The sequence below is a fragment of the Fundulus heteroclitus genome, chromosome 2 (assembly GCF_011125445.2).
Source record: "Fundulus heteroclitus isolate FHET01 chromosome 2, MU-UCD_Fhet_4.1, whole genome shotgun sequence".
NCBI classification, from domain to species: Eukaryota; Metazoa; Chordata; class Actinopteri; order Cyprinodontiformes; family Fundulidae; genus Fundulus; species Fundulus heteroclitus.
Genome location: NC_046362.1, coordinates 3,307,472 through 3,328,507, shown reverse-complemented (window position 1 = coordinate 3,328,507; position 21,036 = coordinate 3,307,472). Strand labels below are relative to the sequence as shown.

Sequence of the window (21,036 nt, the reverse complement as noted above, 5' to 3'; positions counted from 1 at the left end):
CAGTTAAATTCTATATTTTGATCAAATTTAAAGACAGGCATACATTAAATAATGACTTTCTAACAATGTTTCAAACAGAACAGAGGAACAGTTTCCGACCTTCTTACTAAGTTGAGTGTCGATGAACACGATGTCATCCAGGGTCAGGATGAGTTTGGTGAAGTTGGCGGTTTTCTTGTATTTCCTATGCACACAAATTATTAACATTACTTATTGAGAATGTTCTAATTAGTTTTATAATTTTTTGTAAGCTCTATAAAAAAACTATTTCATAACATGTTTTCTGATGACAGTTTGTAGCAAAACAACAACTATACTTCAAGCAAGTGTTGAGAATTAAAAAATATATCTTAGTAGGGGTGTCTCCCCTCTCTGTTGCTGGGTAGAATAACTGGGCGGTTTATTGCCCTGAGGGGGTGGTCAGAAGGAGAGGAGGTTAGTCATCCTCCCCCTTGACCGAGCAGGAGGAGTTTTAAAGTTGATAAAAAGAGTCTTTGTTCAAAGCTTACTTCAGACAGACTTCTCGACCGCGCAGGGAAATCATCTTGATTGGTAAATGTACACTCTGTCTCCATATTTAATTTCTATGAATTAAATATGCATTTAAACTGTTCTACTTCTTGATTAATGTCTTCTCACTTGCGGCCAAATCCGGAACTGGGGAAAGATGGGTTTTCATTAGACATGTATCAGCAGGCCGGTAAACCCAATCTTTAACACAAGTTAAAAAAAATCTCTAGAATTTTAAGGTTTTAAAATATTATGATTATGACGAGCAGCAGCAGCTTTTTGAGCCCCCTGGGAATGTTGCTCACGGGGTTCTGGTAGGACCGAGAATTGAAAACTCCTCCTGGAGTTTATAAATTCATAAAAATAGGGAATGCTTTTTCAACAACAAAACCCTTTATGTCTTTCCGTCTCAGGGCTATGTTGGGGATACCATGAACACTGCAAAAACAGAAATAAAATTAAGTCAAATCTTCTTGAAATGAGTGCATTTGTCCTTGATTTGAGCAGGTAAATAAGATGATTTGCCAATGGAATAAGATTTTTCCACTTAAAATAGGAACAATTCATCTCCATCATCTTATTTCAAGTGCAGGATGTCTAATTATCTTATTTTAGGGGCAAAGATACTCATTCCATTGGCAGATAATCTTATTTACTGGCTCAAATCAAGGACGAATAGACTAACTTTAAGAACATTTTACTTGTTTTTAGATCCGTTTTTGCAGTGAATACTGAGGGCACTGGCCCAGCAGAATGCCGTGGGATGGAAGCAGCATAGATAGATCTCGGTTTCTTGCCAACTTCTGCTCCATGGGGTCCTTCTGAGAAACGAGGAACTGTGCTGCACTCTGCTCAAACATTTAGACCAACTAACAACATACCATATTCAGCATTTCAGATGTGCGGCTTTCTACTGGTTTTGTGCTGACCAAAACAATAAAAGAAGAATCATTGCATGAACTCTGTGTCTACATTGGTAAAGGTTGTTACACAAACTGTGCTCTCATCAACCACTCCCCTAAGGCAACAGAGAACATGATCGTGAAATGTCAGCGAGAGCAGTGTTTGCTGTTTGCAACCTCCTGCATGCTGACATCAACAAAGTGCTAGAGGAGTCTTACAACAACATCAGTCACTTCCAAAATAAACATAATTTTTAATCTTAAAAAGTCCAAACTTTTCTAGGCTCAGCTTTCCAGAGCTCCCAATCCCCAAGAAAAAGTGCTTCCCCCATCATGGAAGACTCCAGCCACTTAGCAGGACCATTTCCCTCAGGTAGGAAGCTGTGGAGCATCAGGCCAGACTGAGAAAGAGTGTTTTACTGAAGTCTGTGAGACTGTTGATCTCTAATCATTAATTTCATGATTTGATTTGGGTAATGTAAGAGGACCAGACTGACGTTTGAACTCTTAAACTTTTATTAATATACTTAAAATGACAGTGGCACAAAAAAAAAGAAAAAGGTTTGCAGTACAAACCAGCACTAATGTTGCACAAATATTTGACACCATTTTTGCTAGCTCTGAAGAATAGAGCTTCACTCAAATCAAAATAAGTGCAGTACAATTTGAATAACAGGATAGAAATTTGAGTGAATTACCAACACACACAAAATAATGTGTTTACTGTATAGCTCATGCCCTGCGACAGACTGGCGACCTGTCCAGGTGAACCCTGCCTCTCAGGCCCAGTGAACGCTGGAGATAGGCACCAGCAACCCCCGCGACCCCATGAGGGATTAAGCGGTTTGGAAAATGGATGGATGGATGGATGGATAGCTCATTGTGAGCATTACACATCAAATAGAACAATAAGGGTGATCTGACCAGTAAAAAGATAAACTTGTCCTAAGGAGGTCAACTGGCTAGGCAGTTTCCTCCTTGTCTGCAGAAGCAGCATCTGATGGGTTGGGCCAAGGCGCAACGGTTTCCAATCACGACTGACATAAATATCCATGGTCTACATCTGCTTATCCCCAGATCTTCCCATTCAACAACAGAGTTAGTCCTGGCCTCAAAGTTTACTAAAAGTATTTGTCTTCAGATTCAGTCTTACCAGCTCTTAAGGCCTGACATCTACTCCGACAGTAATTATCATCTTGGGCTTTTACCATCTATTAAACCGTAAATCTAGCTGATTGATTGATTGATTGATTGATTGATTCTGGGTCTGCTTTTGGGACCCTTTTGACCAAGTGGATGACTTGTGGCTAGTGGAGTCTGCAAATACATGCATAAGTCTGTATAAAAATACTGTAATGAGAGGAATAAAGAACATATAAATTGATACAAACCATCAGCATCAGCATTTGAAAATACAAAAACAATTTTGGTTGATTTATATGGATTTTCCTTTTCATGGTGAGAGGTAAAGTCTTGAGGTCAGGCCACAATAACTATTAAGAACTCAACAATTTGATCATTTAACTTGACCGGTTTGACTCCATCCAAATTTTAACCCTAGCAGGGTTAACCCTAGCATAACCCTAACCCCCACCTTAGCATAAACGGTTTCAGTCCAACAGCTAGCAGGTCAATGTCTTTTGTGCAAAGTTTCTCTTTAATCGCAATGTGTTCTGAGCAACATCATTGGTTATTAATAAACACAGCCCCCCACTGCTGTCTCCCGTCCTGTCAGCTCTGATCAGATGGAGGCTGTCAGTGTTTACATTGGAGCCTAAGATTTGCTTTGCTATCCAGGTCTCGGTTAACATCTAGCTTCTCTATTAGGGCTGAACAATTAATCGCATTTACAATATAATCGCAACTCCCCCCCCCCCCCCAAAAAAAACAAAACAAAACAACGCATTTTCCAAGGGCTCTGCGATTTTTGGCTATGTGACAAATAATGGATAAGACACGTCTTTTAGGTGTCGGTCATATGTTTAAAGTGGAATTGCCTCTACATGGAGGGGAAGAGAGTTGCAGCAGTGAGATAATCAAATTTTGTTATTTGTTTTAGAGTTTATTTAATCAATACTTTTTCACCAGAAACTTTCAGAACTCTCACCATAGCATTAAGTACTGGTCAAAGTGTTTAATACTTGTTGCACTTTATGTTCAACAAGGATTGATGTCCAATTCAACAAGCTATTCTTTTGAATAATATTCTGATGAATAAAAACAGTTACATTTCCATCCATCCACACATCTTTCCCTTGTGGGGTCACGAGGGATGCTGGTGCCTATCTCCAGCTGTCAATGGGCGAGAGGCGGGGTATACCCTGGACAGGTCACCAGTTACATTTCTTGTTTTAAATAGTCCTTGATTACAAACATCTTTATCTACAAGCCATTTTTGTTGCTTGTGGTTAATGCAGAGAAAAGGCAAAATCGTACAGCTGTACTCTCTATGCAGTTTCTGGTGTTTGGATTAAAGTATCCAATTCCTCTGCTTTATTTGTCAGGGACCTTACATTTCCCATGATGATAGATGGAAACTGTGGTTTATGTCTTCTCCAAACAGGTATGTCGGCATATTGTTATCTCTGTGTGTTTGTGTGTGTGTGTGTGTGTGTGTGTGTGTGTGTGTGTGTGTGGGTGTGTGTACACCTATACCTGATCCAAAAGAAAAAAGCTGCAGATAAACCACAAAGCAGCAGGAAGATAAAAAATGTTGTCACTGCATCCAAACCTAAAAAAGAAAGTATTTTTGGTCAGATGCAACAAACACTAAATTCTTATACTTTCTACATTACAATCCCCTTATGACTAACACCCACAAAAAAAAGATTTTATGCAGGAAATGACTCAAACCAACAAATTCCAACTTTCTCCTTGTGACCCTACCTCCACTGCAAGCTTCATCTGGATTGAACCAACAAAAACTGGCTTTGGGGGGTTTTCCTCCTGGAAAGTAGAACGACCGGCTCAGAGGAGTCAGACCTCCAACCGTTCCATCAAAGTGTTTCAGTCCGAGGGAATGTGTCGGCATAAGACGGTCGCCATCACTGTCCAATACCACATACCTGGCCTGAAGGCCAGTCCCACCTTTACCTCCATATAATACCTGTGAAAGCAAAGAAGAAACAACAAAGGCCAGTGGTAAAGACAATGTCACAGTGGTCGAGGAGTTGTTGTAGTTTTTAATGTAAAACACTATGTAAGGCAAAAAAAAATATTTTTATAGAAGAATGATTGTTCACAAAGTATTTGTGAGCTAAAGGTTCTATATCATGCTTTTTAAGCCTCCCAAAGTTACCTAGGCATATAGATATGATGAAATATTGCCTTTGGCTCTATGGAGAATTCATTTGTAATGAAATATTAATTGTTTTCCAGGGCTATTTATCCAACCCAGAAGAAAGACACTTTGCCTTCACTGTGATACCACTTCTTCCCATGTGGCGTCTCAATTTTGAGCAGAAATGATCTCGCTCTGCCTCATTCAGCTCTCGTTAGGCATTGTGTTTACCACAGAGCAGGGGTCACCCACCTTTTAAAAGTTGAGAGCTACTTCATTGGTACTGTCATACGAAGGGCTACCGGTACTGACCTTTGAACTAGAAGAGTCAGAGCTCACCTTAACTTTATGGAATATACATTTTTTTATGCATTTATCATTTTAAATCTATGTAAGTACAAGTATGATGAAAAACAGTAGAGCAACTGAATAAAAGAACATTTTGTTTTAAACAGGCTTGAGGGACCAACATATGGTCCTTGGGGGGTACCTGGTGCCCGCAGGTACCATGCTGGTGACCCCTGCCATAGATATTATATAATTATATAGGTAGACGCCCCATGGACTGGCGCTGCCTGTGGCAGGAATCAAGTCCCTTAGGCAGACCAGTTTCATAAACAGTCGGACTGACAGGCAAGCAGAACCAAAGAGCTTAGCTAGGATTGCGATTAGCAAGCAATTCAGGTTGTATCCAAGTATCCAAGAAATCTTGAACGCGGTAGAGAACATGGCAAAGCAGAATACTGGACGTCTACTCACTGATGACTTTCAAAAATATGGCACCAGCTGTCTATGGAATGTCTGGCTCTGATTGGTTGATAGCAGTGTCAATCACTCTTGTGTATGCTCCAAACAATTTAAGAGCAAAATAACTGCTTTATATTATAAGCTTTATAAGCTTATAATATAAGCTTTATAAGCTATATATTATTGCCCAACAAAGGCAATAATATAATATAAAGTTTGGAACTCCACACTACTCCGGACACTTGAATTGAGAAAGCTTTCTGGATGGGAAGCGAAACGTCTTCAAACTTCAGAAAAAAGTCCAGTTGTTTTGTTTTTTTAACTTTTTAGGAATGACCATGACCTGGATGGCTGAGAATCTTCACCAGCATCTTGTGTATGCTGTTCACAACTCTTTGCCAGCACAACCGTCATTTAAGATCAATATTATTGGTGGGCAGCAACTATGCAGAGAAATTGACCTGCTTTACAAGAAACAGCCAATTTCGTGAGTGGCACCTGCTAAGAGAACAGAAACAAGCAAACATTGGAGCAGCACAACAGGTTTTGCTGTGGGAGAGGAGCTGTGGAGGGAGGGCTGTACAGCAGTAGAAAGCAACGAGGAGGGACCGGTTTTCTCAAATCTCCCTACAGCAGCTTTAATGCAAGTGGTCTATTTCATATGTTTCTGACCTGGTTGAAGCCCTTGAAGTCAAAGCCTCCATTTGAGTTGAAGAGCTGGCTGCCTGTCACCCACTGTCCACCACCCGCCTGACGACGCTCTTCCACAGCCATGGCAACAAAGTACACCATATTAAAGATGGTCCCAAACAGTGGAGACACCTTTGAAGAAAATCAGGGAAAAAAGGATTAAAGGAAATTGTTGATACAGAAAATGTACAACTTTTAATATTTATTTGTAGAATTTGATAAAATCTAATCAATGCTTTGCATTTTTTAAACCATTTATGAAGTAATTCCATAGGTGTTATGCAATCTCTCAAAAATGGTATGTGTCCCCAGAACGTACTGTTACAATGAAGTTTGTAACCGTATACTTCTTCATTTAGGTTTATGGAATTGTGAGATCAACCAGTATTGTTCTTTCTCAGTAGCTTTCTTTAACAGCTTCTTTCTCAGTTGACTCATGTGCACATACACACCTGCTTCAGTTTGCATGCACATCTTTGGAGAACAAATACCCGAAAGAACAGTTGCTATAAGACCATCTCCATCAGTTGGAACTTATAGCTCCCTAAGGCTAAATTGACACTAAAGGTCTTACTGCGGTTTGTGATTGTTTGCTGAGCTTTTTCCATTGTTTTTGGTTGGTGAAATCATAATTAGGATGCAGCCACTATCAGGCTTCAGTGAAAACAGTCTATGGCAATGAAGTGACCCTCAGGTGCATACGAAGACATGGAATCAAACGCGGCTTTATTCTGAACAGAAAGCAAATAGTAAAGGCGCAACTAAACCTCCAACTCCAAACAACGGTGAGAGTGTGTAATTGTTAAACTGAGTAACAGTTATACCATCCGCCATATTTCTTTTGGCTGTTGTTTAAATTTCTTCTTGCTCTTCCTGTCTCCACCACAGCAAAATGTTGAACCTCTTGCACACAATCACGTAATAGTTGGATTAAATCTGACATCCTTGTTCAGTCTGAGGATTATTGAATATAACATACAGTACATTGACTACATATCAAAATAGTCTGGGTCTTATTTGGAGAAATTCTGGTTTGTGCTATTCAGACCGGAATAGTAAAAATAAGATATTGGTCATATATGGGAAAGTATGATTTGAGCTACTCTTGTCTGCAGAGTGAAATTAGCCTAACATACAGTTATTTTAAAAGTTCCCAATTAATCTATCATAAAACATATAAGTGAATCTCTATGTTCTTTACTACGAATTGGACACAAGGGTGTCTGAAAATAACACCTGCACATCATCTACCCAATATATCAGCTGACTAGTGTGTTACATTTTTATGTAATGTGCATGAATTATCTTTTGACTGGGACAGATACAATATTAAAAGTATTACAAAAATATGTTATTCATTATGCTGTCTATGAAGAATCGTCTAAAAGCTTCTTTTTGCAGTGGTCAAAATTACTTGTAGCAAGCTCATCCATTGAAAATGTGAGGAAAAGTATCTTGTGCTAAAGGCAGAGAAGACATTTTAACCACAAATTAAACAGGAAAGCAGCTAATGGAGTGATACTGGTTACTCACAAAACAGTGTCTGAAGTTAAAAAAAACTTTAAGGGGCACATTTGAAACGTCTCTAGTGTACGTCCATGTTCTGAAATCATTAAGCTCATTAAAACTTCCTCTTCATCTTTACTTTTTACTGCTGAATATTTCCTTACCTCCATGGCAGAGATAGCAGAGCGGATCTCTCGAGAGATCTGAGCCTGGCGAAAGGTTTCATAGAAACTCTGGTCAGAGGCCATGGTAACAGTCAGGACGGCGCTGTACGCATGACGGAGCTGCGTGTTGTTGGTTAGCAGGGGAAATGTCATCTCCTGATTAAAAATAATTTGAGTAAAATCATTTATCAGAATCAAATTAAGATTTTCAAACTTTAAATCCAACTGTACAAAACCAAAACAAACAAAAAAACAAGAACAGGAAAATAATAAAGTATAGGTTTATTTAGCCGTGTCACAATCCCCTGGTATTTGATTTCCATCGTGTAAGTATTTTGACAACTTCTTTAATTTCATGGATCATGGTTTCTTTTATTTATTATCCATAAGTGTTTGTTTATATTGTCTATTGCTGACATTTTAGTTCATATTTTGTGGATTAGTTAGTGGATTCTGTTCTTAGTTCTTCTATGATCATTGTGTATTATATTGTGTTAAATCTCTGCACTCTCTGCTGGTTTCTCCTGCTTTCTTTCATGGAGTCATGCCTCCTGCTACCCTATTCCTTTATGACCGATGTAATTCAGTTCCCTGTCATTTGCCTGATTCCCTGTGTGAGAACTTAGGGCTGGACGATAATTCAATAACGATATATATCGATTGATAGACATATATCGATGATAGGAAAAAAAAGGGTCAATAAAAAGTTCAATAGAACTTTTCCTTCCTTTTACATTCTAGCCATGTAGGTTAATATTACAGTCATTACATCCTCCCACCCAATCACAACGCAGACCCAGGAACCTTCGTCACCAAGCTCCTCCCCTTTCAAAGTGTTCAGAGAATGTGTGTATTTTTTCTTTTTTAAAAACTTGCGTATTGGTAAAAAGTCGGTTGAATAAAGGGTTGAGTTTGAATTCAGTGTTTTTGTGTTCTTATCTAAAAATAGGTAATTAAGCAACAGCATAAAATGTCCAGGGCTGCACTTAAAATGAATGTTTTGAATTTATGCTTTTTTTTCCTATATTGTCCAGCCCTATGTGAACTATTTGTAAGTTTTGCTTTATTTTATTAAACTATTTGCCATTGCCTCATCCAGCGCCTGGGTCCTTACTAGTTGCTATACTTTCATATACTTGTTTAGTACAGTTCAACAGGAGATTACTTTAAAAATCCTGTATTTATTTAATTTTGTAGGAGCAGTGTTGTCATAGGTGGGGTTACGGTAATGATGAAAAACAAGCTTAAATAAATTTGAATAAAGTCAGCGTATAATATCATCAAAGGTTAATGATCTGTTAGTGTAAAGTTACATTTTTTTTGTTTTGTTTTTACCTGGTATGGCATTGCATATAGCAGGGCATCATAGGGAATAAAGATGTAACCCTCAGCGATCATCCCCATGTCTAGAGCCGTCAACAAGAGTTCTTTCTGGTGTTCTCCACCAATCAGGAGGGAGCTCATACACAGGATGACCACTTTAAAGGAAATAGTTATTATTATTAATAGTTATTATAAGTTAATTGGCTGATTGAATTACATGTCAAAGCACAGACAGTTACAAACAGTTGGAAAATTACACGCGAGAATCCATCTTGTACCGTTCCGGCTTCAATTATTTGCGACCAAGCCAAAAACGGTTCGGGCCAATCATGTTGCTGTATTATGGTTTAAGGCGGGACATACCAGCTGTGATGATAGCAAGAGCTGCTGAGCCCGCAGCCGAACCAATATAAACATGGCAGCGCAGGAGGAGGCATGCACAGCTGCTGCTATCACATCTGTTTAGTAAGAATCAACAATTTCATCTTTGAAAGAAGAACAGCAAGACGTGCCTCGACTAGCTTTGCCTACTGGTTTCTCATGCTGTCTGCTGCTAACATTTTAATTTGATATTGTGATTGGCACTAGGTGTCGCTTCGCCCAAACAACCTGGAGAGTTCTGCTGAAATTCCCTTTTTTCTCCAAACAAATTCAAATGTTGGAATCCCAGACTGATAATGTGCAGAACAGAGAGTGCAACACATTATCTATCTAGCTGGCCAGCACCATTTCTATTCATGGCTTCATTTCTTTCCTTACAAGGAAATTGATTCGGAATCTTGTTTCGTTCATTATCCCATTGCTGACTACATTCTTTACAAACAGGAGCTCTGCCTTTCAAATAGTCTTTCCATAACACAAGGCGGATAAAACCAATGCAGACCGGAAAGGGAATCCTGGAAGAACAACACAATTGGTTTTAAAATGGTACAATAGGGATTAAATAAAGGTGTTCAGAGATATAAAGCACCTGATTGATGCCTCGCTGAACTTTCCCTGGACAACTCAAACCACCTCTCTAACTAAACAAAAAGCTTAGTAATATAATAAACCCAGGAACAAAACAAAATGATCCCTGAACCCAAAAGCTCCTAAAATTGAAAATATAATTTAGAATCTTCTTTATTGTAATGTCAAAGCTTTGGCTGTTTGTTTAGGTCTGCTATGCTCTGTCCCTGCTGCAGTGACACCGACGTCACTCTGTCTGCTCAGCTCAGCTCATTTCCTGTAATCAGGTATGAGCAGCTACACCTGCAGCAGCTCTAATGTGTTGCTGCACCTGTTGGGTCCACTATAAATTCTCTATCTGTAGGTAGCTGCCAGATTCTTTGCAGTCATTTAGTAGACTCTCCAGCAGTCCCTGATTGCTTTCCTGTTTGTTTGCCTTGCCCCTGTGGGCCTCTCCAATTGGCCGTCTTGAATAAATGTCCCCCTGTAATTGACATTTATTCATTTATTCATTCTTTGCACTGTCACTATCAGTTCAATGTGGATATATATATATATATATATATATATATATATATATATATATATATATATACATATACACACACACACACACACACACACACATATATATATATATATATATATATATATATATATATATATATATATATATATATATATATATATCCATCCATTTTCTGACCCGCTTAATCCCTCATGGGGTCGGGGGGGTGCTGGTGCCTATTTCCAGCGTTCACCGGGTGAGAGGCGGGGTACACCCTGGACAGGTCGCCAGTCTGTCGCAGGGCAAATGTTTGTATATCTGAATATTTGGAGCGTGTAACAAAAGTAATTTCCTTCTGGGATTATTAAAGTATGTCTGATTCTGATTCTGATTCTGGACACCGAAGGTTTCCTGACCAAGCCTGACCTGCCTAGCCCTCTGGTACTTCAGCCTAACTCTGATTCCCTCTCTGATGGCCCTGGACTGTTTCCTGGACTGCCTGTTCACTGCCACACCGTGCTCTAGCTGTCACAGGTTAAGCCTGTTACCAGCGATTTCCCTCACAAGCACCAAGCAAGTGGAGCCCTTGGACCCACCGATCGGATCCACTGCCACCTCCCAGATTCAGAGAATGTTAGTGGCTTTATTTCTTTCAACATTCCACTGAGCTTCCCACAGGCATGATCATCTATCTGTATTGCAGTGATTCCTGATTGTGTTCCAGCATGTTTCCAGCCTTTCAACACCTTCGGGCTAAATAAATCTTTTAAAACTTCTCCTGTGTTTCGGATGAATTATCGGGTCTCTACTTGCATCATTACATTTATTTTGCCATGCATGTGTGGACAATTAAGGAATTTGACTTTGGCTACAGTGCCCCCAGTGTACAGACATTAGGTGTGTGTATATATATTCAAATAGTATGTTTTTCTAATATGTAAAAATAGAAAAAAGGAGGTTGTGTGTTGTGATAGCACAACTGTACTTTTTTACATGGTATTGTAGCTGACTACCCAGGCTGTGAGGTGGACCTTGTGTTCACCAATGAGACAAACAGTCTTTGTAGCGACAGTAGGCGGTACAATCTCTGCTGGGCCTTCTTCCAAACAATGTCTGTGTGAGTACCAGCCAAGAAAGGGTGGTTCCTAGGTGCCAAAAGTGATCCACAGTAGACAGTGTTGCTGAGGATGGCGAGTGGAGGTCGTGTGGGGGAAGTTCTCTGGAAGTCCACATTTATCTCCACAGTCTTGAGCGGGTTAAGCTCTTGGTGATTCTGACTACACCAGTAGAATAGTTGATCTACTTCCTGTCTATATGCAGACTCATCACTGTTCTGAATCAGACCAATGACTGTGGTGTCATTGCAAACCTTTGAAGTTTCACAGACTGGTCTCCTGTAGGGACTGCCATTTGTGTACTGGTAGAAGATGAGTGGGGATAGACACAATCCTGGGGGGCACTGTTGCTAATAGTTCTTAAGCAGGAGAAGATGCTCCCCAGCCTCACCTGCTGCTGCTGGTCAGTGGGGAAGCTAATGATCCACTAACAGATGGGGAATTTCTGGGTTTATGGTGTTGAAGGCTGAGCTGAATTCCACAAACAGGATCCTGGCAAACATCCCTGGGTAGCAGAGGTGGTGCAGGACGAAGTGCGGTTCCACGTTGACTGCATCATCTCCCTTACAGCAAGTCATCTGACTCCATCAGACTCTATCTTTTTGCATATTATTCTCTCATACCAACTACCTTCATCTCTTCTTTCACTCCATCCATAAATCTCTTTTGCCTGACTCAGGGTAACCCTAACCCTACCATGTAAGCTCCCTGCTCCACTTGGGTCCCTCCTGTTCACATACATGTATTCTGTCTAACCTTCCTTCCTTCCTTCCTTCCTTCCTTCCTTCCTTCCTTCCTTCCTTCCTTCCTTCCTTCCTTCCTTCCTTCCTTCCTTCCTTCCTTCCTTCCTTCCTTCCTTCCTTCCTTCCTTCCTTCCTTCCTTCCTTCCTTCCTTCCTTCCTTCCTTCCTTCCTTCCACATGCATTCTCTACATCTACAAAACACAATAGAGTATAAAGATGTTCCCCCAGTATTCCGTCTGCCTTCAGAGGTTTTAACCATCTTTTCCTTTATTTGCAAACAACTATTTTCATGTTTTGTGTTTTTTTAAACTGAAACTTGTTCATCAAATATGTCCAAACCTACTATTGATCATATGATCATTTTCTGTATACATTTTTTAATTTAATCCTAGATTAATAAAGAATTGTCCCAACAGTTCTAAAATATTATTGAAATGTGATTTGGTTACCATAACAACCAGCAAAGGAACTGAATTTCAGAAACATAAAAAAAAACAGTGCTGATTAATTGAGCCTGACTTAAGCTGAAAACATTTAACGGCTTTAGATTGAACTTGTGGGTATCATAAAAGACTTTGGACTTGACTTGAACTTTCACACCAATGAATTTAGGCTTCACTTGAACTTTAAACTTTGAGTTCTACAGACTTGGTGTCTTACACCAACAGAAGCTGTGTAACAGTGGAAAGCACAGGGTGCGCAATGAAGAATAAGGTAGTTTCACCAAGCAGGACGCTTGAAACATTGGCAAGTGTGGTCAGAAGCGCATTCAACGATGGAACTAAGCCAGGCGTGCAGTTCTATTGTAAACTCACTTTCCACTTGGTCCAGCTCAAGTCATAAGTTATTTGTGTGAGAATCCAAATACAGTCTTTTGAAGTTGTATCAAGTTGAATCTAGAGTCATTACATTTGGGACCATCAAGTCTGACTTGATCGCATGATTTGAATTCACGTGTTTCTGGTTGCACACAAATGTTAATGTTTTTCACATTCTAAATCCTAGCATCATTTGATACTGAGCCTCTGAACCCTACGGTTATTTGTTTAGTGAGTAAGTTGCACTGCTGCTATTGTATAATTGTGTGATAAACCTTGTTAACTACTGGTGGAGCTCTTAACTCCTCTTCCCCACTTGCTGCATTAATGGTGAGAGGAAATAGAGTTCCGACTTTATGTGCATGACCAGTTCTGGGTTCTCTTGTGGAAAATGTTTATTGATGTAAGTAACTCTGATCATATCTTGTCTGGATGCACCTGCATAACTTTCTCGTGTGAAAGAAGCTCACATGCTTACAGATTTCCTACTGTGTTTCCACATCCAAGGACACAAAGAGGAGTTGTGTTAGATAGGAACTGGATCGTACCAGTGAGTGCATTTCCTCTGAAGATTACTCCCACTTTCTGTGTTAACCTAGAATGTATAAAAGTTTAGTGTGTTCTTTTCCTCGTTGCTCTGTTTCCTGACTGTGTTGAGGGACTGTGACATTCAAACACTTCTCGCCTTGGAATTAAATAACTTACAAAGACAAATATGCATCTTTTCTTTTATCTTTTCTTTTCATGAGTTGTGTGCTCACTTAATTGCTAATTATTAATATTCACTACAGTTCGCTCAAGAAAATAGCTGCACTCGATAGCTGCATCTACATTTCTCTGTCTCCATGTCCTGCAAAGTAACAAATTCTGTTTGTTTTTATGTAAATGTATCTTTGCTATAGTTTGGCAGTTTTAAATAAAATAATCTAAATAGAACTGACGACTCGGAAACCAGCCACAAGTAAAATATTTCATCATTTTTCAAAACAGGACAGCACTGTACCAGTTTCTAAAATGTCTTACTAAAAAACATATTCACAAGTAAAACAAGTCTTAAGTATAACAACAGTTTAATTAAAGCAAAAGTCAACACATATAAAATGAGCTTGGGCCATTGTGGCACTGCTATTCTTCTTTTTTGGGCCCTGTTTCTGATTCCATATAGCCTAATATGAGTTCATTTACCAATCTAGGAAAAGATTAGAGTCTTAGAGCTGACCTTTAACCTTGTTGGCCTGCCTGATCTCGTTCAGTGCCTTTCGAGCTCCACCGTTGTTCTTTGTTTCCATAGTAACCACAGGAGAAACTGGCAGGCCCAGAGCCCGGAGGGCAGAGGCCACTTCTTCTCCGGTGCTTTCCCAGAGATCAGTCGGAGCTGATGCAAGACAAGGCAAGGCATATTTATTTGTAGAGCCCATTTCAGTACAGAGACAATGCAAAGTGCTTTACATGATTAAAATATATGAACAAAATGAATAAAAGCAAGTATGAATAAAATGTAGAAACAAAATAGAACATGGGAAAATATAAATTAAAAGCAAACTAGTAAAAACAGTTGGACAACAAACTTGAACTAATGATGTTTCAGTAAAGCAGTTTAATTAGAGCAGTCGAAGCCAATTCTAAACAAATGTGTTTTTAATCTTGATTTAAAGGAACTCAGGCTTTCTGCACTTTTACAGTTTTCTGGAAGTTTGTTCAAGATCAGTGGAGCATAGGAACTAAATGCTGCTTCTCCATGTTTGGTTCTGGTTCTGGTTCTGCAGAGTAGGCTGGAACCAGAAGACCTGAGTGGTCTGGAGGGTTGATACACTGATAACAAGTCTGTGATGTATTTAGGTGCTAAGCCATTCAGGGATTTATAGACTAACAGAAGTATTTTAAAGTCTATTCTCTGAGATATAGGGAGCCAGTGTAAGGACTTTAGAACTGGGGTGATGTGCTCTACTTTCTTAGTGATAGTGAGGACATGGGCTGAGAAGAAAAATAAACAGAAAAACAACATCTCTTCTATGAATATGAAGTGTCCTCATTTTCAAGTAAGTGCAGAGATTTGTTGTTTGTCCAAAATATAAAAAAGTTAAATGTACCAAGGGAAATAAAATAAAAAAGAAAACAAATCATGCATTTTGAAGCAGTTAATAAGTAGAATGTTTAAATGATGTTGATTGATGGGTTATAGAGAATAAAACAGCTGTGTGTGCTTGCAGATGGTGTCTTTCTCAATTTCCTACTAAACATGCTGTTCCTGTTTGGACCCAAAAGAAAAGAAAGCAAGCGTAATTTTAGGAACACTCTTTATCAGAAACATTACAACTCTTCTGCTATTATCTATTCCCCCTAACTGATCCTAAACAGCAACAAAACAGATCATCCTTCCACACCATGTCTTTGACTTCTCACCACCTCTATGGAGCATTTTTCTTATGGATGAACCTTACATAAACAAGTGCGCTCTCACAAACACCTACAGGGGCTTTGTTCCAGGTGCTGACACATAGCCTTCTATACAGATAAACCCTATAGTTAACTATGGCTGCTACTAAATACATCTTGTAATAAATAATACTGTGTATTTTTCAGTGTTAATATAAGTGTTAGTTGTTTGTACCTGTGGTACCTTTTCTGTTTGACCTGTAGTTGCTTCCACATCTCTTTCTGCAGGTGTAGAAGCAGACTCTGAGGATGTTATCTTGTACTCTGGTTTTCCTCTCCTCCATCTTTGTCACCTTCTCTCTCTTTGAATGTTTTGCCTCACCTTTCAACCTTCCTTTCTTTTTTCTCTTTTGCCTTTCAGGGTTTGTGTGTATCGAATCTCAAAATAATGTCCAATAAAGTTTTTGTGAAAGAAAAATGTTGGGTTCAATTTGGCATTAAGAAAGTAATTCTGAGTGCTACACTGCCAGACAAGAAACATTAAAAGAAAGCTCCAAAAAAGGTTAGATCATGACCTGGATGACTGAGAATCTTCACCAACGTATTAAAAGAAAGCCCCTATTACATTACATAAAACTTATTATGATGTTACATCCTCACCTGAAATGACACCGACGTGGGCCCAGCGAAAAAATCTGAGAACAGTGTGGAGGACTTTAACAGGAGGTGTTATGGGTGGCAGGTTCAGCCAATCAGTATCTAAACAGCCTGGAGATGCCAGCCCAGCCTCCCAATGCTGTGCAAATAAGGATGCTGCATGGCAGAGGGTGGGATTAAAAGGTCCGATGTAAGCGTGGCCGTAACCCTCCATCTCTCCTAGCTCTGTCAAAGCTGTGAGGAGACAACAGGTTTTGTGAAGACATTACTTTGAGTGTCATGGTAACAAAATCATGACTAAAGGAACAAAATTCTAAATATAAAGTGACCACGCTAAAACATTTTTTAACATTGTTTGATTTAAAAAAAAAAATCAAGCTGCCCTTTTCAGCTTTATACTGTTGTTAATTCCAACGTTTATACCTTCTTACCTGTGCAGGCTCACTGGACTGATCCTAATTCCGACATTAAAATGTGACTTTTACAGTGTGTAATAATGTTTCTGGCTGGTTGATAATAAGTGTATATGTTTCTCATCTGTTGGTGAGTAATTGGTTGCTGGTAACGCACCTCTGGAAGAAGAGCAGTCCTCGTTGAGCAGTTTCACATCGTACCAGTATCCTCTGCTCAGATAGCTGTCGCTCCTTAGGCGTGACAAGGCCAGGTTAGCTGCTGCTATTGGCATTGCTCTGGAGAACAGTGGGTCACACGACCAAGGGCCAACCAGGGCAAGCTTAAAAGTTGCTGACCCCACATCCTTGATGCAAAGCAACCAGAGAGAAAGCCCCAGCAAGGAGGCGAGCTGCATCTTGGTGACCTGCAAAAAATACGGTTAATTGTTATGTTGGTTTTGCTGTATTTAAATAATTTATAGATGAGGTAGATTATTATACAGGCCTATGTAAATATATACATATAAGTAACTTTTTTTTCTTTCTTCTTTTTTTTTTTTTTTACAAATTTTTGCTAATTTTTATCTTTCAAATTCAGAATTATTCATACATAGAATTTGGTGTAACTGTCTTTTAAACTACAACTCGGATCAAATATTTATTTATTTATTTTTGGGGGGGGTATTCATCCGCAATCTCCTCTTTAATGGGATTTTATCCGTTTAATTCGGGCAAAACATGTACACTTCCTGCAGAAGGATAGGTAGGAAAAGCTTTAGCTCAGAAAGAGCTCCACAAATACAGGGATCATTAAAATGGGCAGTAAAACCTGTCTAATGTTTACTGATTCACTTTGTAATAATTGGAATAATTTATGGCTTTTTGGGAAACATAGTCCTCGATCCACAACACATGGATTTCAAACATCTGCCAAAAGTATTATTAAAGATGAGAGCAGCAGTATGAATTTGGACAACCGTGTGAATGTGGGTCAAGGCCTAGTCGAACACTAAAGCCCAAAATGAACAGAGCATAAAGGAGTTCCTTTAAGCTTTGCATCAGGGTGGGTGTTGTCCTCTTCAGAAAATGTGAAACAGCACTTCAGGGCAAGGCAGGTTTGTTAGGGATTTACAGATGTGTTTTTGACATGATGTGGGGACGAAGCCAAAGTGTGTGAAAGATCAAGTTTAGAATCAAGAACCTTCATTGTCATTAGGCGGCCATAATGACAATATGGTGAGATGTATGCTCTGAAGTACTCTTAATACATAGACACAAATCTAAAACACCCAGAAAAAAATGAAGAAAGAGCCTTAAAGCACAATATGAAGAAAAAAGCTACTTTGAAGGAGAATCTTGGCAACAGTGGAGAAAGACTCAGGAGGGGAAACCTAATGTGCAATTATTAATAGAAAACACAGCATATTCAGATGTCCATGTTAAGAAGAAAAGAAGCATCAATGGATTCCCGGGCCGATGTAAAAAATGTGCAATTTGCACAAATTTACAAACCGAACAGTTTGTTAAAGACACAGTAAGTCACCTGAAGTCAAAGCCAATGTTGTTGTACAACATACAGTCTGTTGAAACATTATTCAAGCAATCATTAATTATGATCATAATCTCAAGGGAATTCCTATGTTCTGTTCATGTGTGGCACTTTGAATTGTCTTGCTGAAATGTACAAATAAACTTGTCTAGTAATGAGCAACATGATGGTGGGGATTCATTTTTCTGCTGATTTTTGTACAATCAAGATTCATTTTATAAATATCCTTCTTTCCATTTCAAAATCGCTTTACCACAATAGCTAATCTGGTTAGCTCCAGCATGATTATTGGAGGGGACATACATCTTGCCTCAGAACCAATCTTAGACAGAACACACCACAAGTCAAGCTTATGCAAAAGTGGTGAGCCCCTTAAAAACTAACGCAGTCCACAATTTTCCTGTTTTACACAGTGCATACATTCTATCTCAGGACTAGATTATTTTTTACCGTATCTTAAGATGCCAGCATCCGTATAAGGTTATGCACATTATATCACAGCATGCACCTATCAGATCATGTCCCTGTGTCTCTGGATCTTGAACTGAAGTTTTCAGAAGGCCACTGTTTGTCCTGGGGTTGATACACACATTTCGCTCCAAAGCAAGTTCATCCCTGTGCAACACATAGTTCCGTGATGTTCCTACCTGAAGAAACCAGACTTGTGGAGTCCTGTATTTCTCTTTATATACCATATCTTGGTGGACTTCTTTTGATTTTGTCACATCTCACATCAATGATACGTCTGTCCATTTAACTGAAATTTTAATCAGTAACTTAGAGACGTGTTGCTTCATCTTTAGCTGGGCTTTTCAATTTTTTTTAAAGGCACAGTAATCTTGGTGCATATATGCTAATGAAGGAATAATAGGAAAATTGCCTCTGATTTTTCTGACATCTAGCTTATCATCATAAATTACATAAACATCATAAATTGCATGAACAAGAAATGTTTTGTGCGATGTAATGTCAGACAAGATGGTTGTTTTTGCCACACACACACACACACACACACACACACACACACACACACACACACACACACACACACACACACACACACACAAGAATGACATGATCGCTGATTATTGACAGGGTGTCTTAATTCAGGATTGGTGCGAGACTGTTTGAATCCTGATAATTATTGTTCTAAATCTATATTGGGACCACTGATAATCTTGAGCTGGCAAAGCAAAATCAAACACCGAAGCAGAACGGTTTTACGTTACTCTTGTCATATAGAGGCTATTTGGAAAATGAAACTACAATCTGGGAATTATGGAGCCAGTATCTCTGAGAAACCTGCAGCTATTTACGGCAGCCCTTATCACATGTCATCACCATGGGTTCATCCTGTTATGCCTTTACTTTATAAATCTGACTTGAGTATTTAACACAACTGCAGTTAGTTTAAAACATATCAACATCTATCTGTATGTATGCATGTTAATGTGATATAAACTGAAGCACATTTGCATTAGAACCATTAACTGTATGATGTGTTTCACCGACTGCACTAATCAAAAATACAAAAGAAGATCAAGAAATATTGTTTTAAATCCAATCCTTAAAGTGCTAAAGGGCATTCAAAAAGTTTTACCTGTGTTTTAGAGTTTCATATGTCCAGAGAAATCTTCAGCTTCCCTCCACATGAGTTTGTGAAAGACGAAGAAGAATAAACCAGAGGGCTGCAGCTGAGATCCTCAGAGGATTTACTTTAATCCTATTAAAAGCTCAAAAACGTTCGGGATGTTTAGTGTGCGATCAGAGGTTGTGCTGTGTGCTTCCACGTAAATTTGCCTTTGCATTTACCACTGTCCCAGTGTTCAGGGGCAACAACAACACTCCATTATTATAGGTGTAGTTGAGTAAATATTTGCCAGCATTCGTTTCAGAGCGCAGTAGGAAAGCCATTTGGTGCTTTTCCTTCAGGCATTTGTTGAAGGACATCATGAAGATGCGGTGTTTCATTAAAAGAGGTGATTTTAAAAGTTTTCCTATGTCAAAATCAGATGGATCAATATCAGCTTAATCCAAACTTTTACAGAAATCCCTAAAATGTGACCACTCTAATCACTCCCAGTAAATTTGGGTTTTGACATCATTCTCAGTTGTTAGTTACAATTATAAATCTGTCAATAATATTCAGCACATACTCCTTTTGTGTCCTTACACCGGGCTTTATCACCAAATAATCCATATACAGCTGCTGCATGCAGAAAGCAGGAAGGGTAAAATGACAGCCGCTGTGCCAAGGTCAGTATGTGCTGTCTGAAGTTGTTTTTATTGTTTATTGTGTGGAGGAGAGAAATATGTAATGTATTAAGTTTCTGTACAATCAGCACACCGACCTTTTACCTAATGGTGGTCTGAAATTCTCCCATGTCATGTCAAGAGGATTTTGTGCCTCCTTTAGGTCACCTGACCATGGAAATGACTGTTAAGGTAACTGTTAAACACGTCTGTTAGACCTGCCGTCTAGTGCCAGACATGTCATCAGGAGGGTTTGCCAGAATGTTTCATGCTGTCAGGAATGATTTATAAAGATGTAAACCGTTTAGAATCCTCAACATAAACCCTTGTTTGTATTTTCTTCTTTGAGAGACCACAGACATTCAGAAGGGTTGTGTGAATTGTGTACGAATGGCAAACAAACGGTCTCTCCGACGAGCTGCACCACATATACACAATACAAGTCTTTTTCCTGAGTCATTTTGATCATTTAGTTTAAGGAAAGGCTTTGCCTCCTTTATCAACCATGACACTATCTACTTGTTTTAGCTTCCCACATTCTAATAGCCTTTGGAA

General features: G+C 39.0%; 1 protein-coding gene across 1 annotated transcript in view; it reads right to left on the bottom strand.

Annotated features, from left to right (window-relative positions):
* Positions 1-19,921, bottom strand: part of LOC105927025 (retinal guanylyl cyclase 2) — a 43,735-nt gene extending 23,814 nt beyond the window's left edge. The window contains exons 1-10 of the mRNA XM_036145888.1: positions 19,829-19,921; positions 16,858-17,104; positions 16,291-16,521; positions 14,474-14,629; positions 9,135-9,277; positions 7,800-7,955; positions 6,112-6,261; positions 4,299-4,518; positions 4,068-4,143; positions 100-184 (exon numbers count right to left, since the gene is read on the bottom strand). Coding sequence (XP_036001781.1) covers positions 100-184; positions 4,068-4,143; positions 4,299-4,518; positions 6,112-6,261; positions 7,800-7,955; positions 9,135-9,277; positions 14,474-14,629; positions 16,291-16,521; positions 16,858-17,095 — 1,455 coding nt within the window. The 5' untranslated portion in view covers positions 17,096-17,104; positions 19,829-19,921. The remainder of the gene's footprint in view (positions 1-99; positions 185-4,067; positions 4,144-4,298; positions 4,519-6,111; positions 6,262-7,799; positions 7,956-9,134; positions 9,278-14,473; positions 14,630-16,290; positions 16,522-16,857; positions 17,105-19,828) is intronic.
* Positions 19,922-21,036: the final 1,115 nt, after the last annotated feature.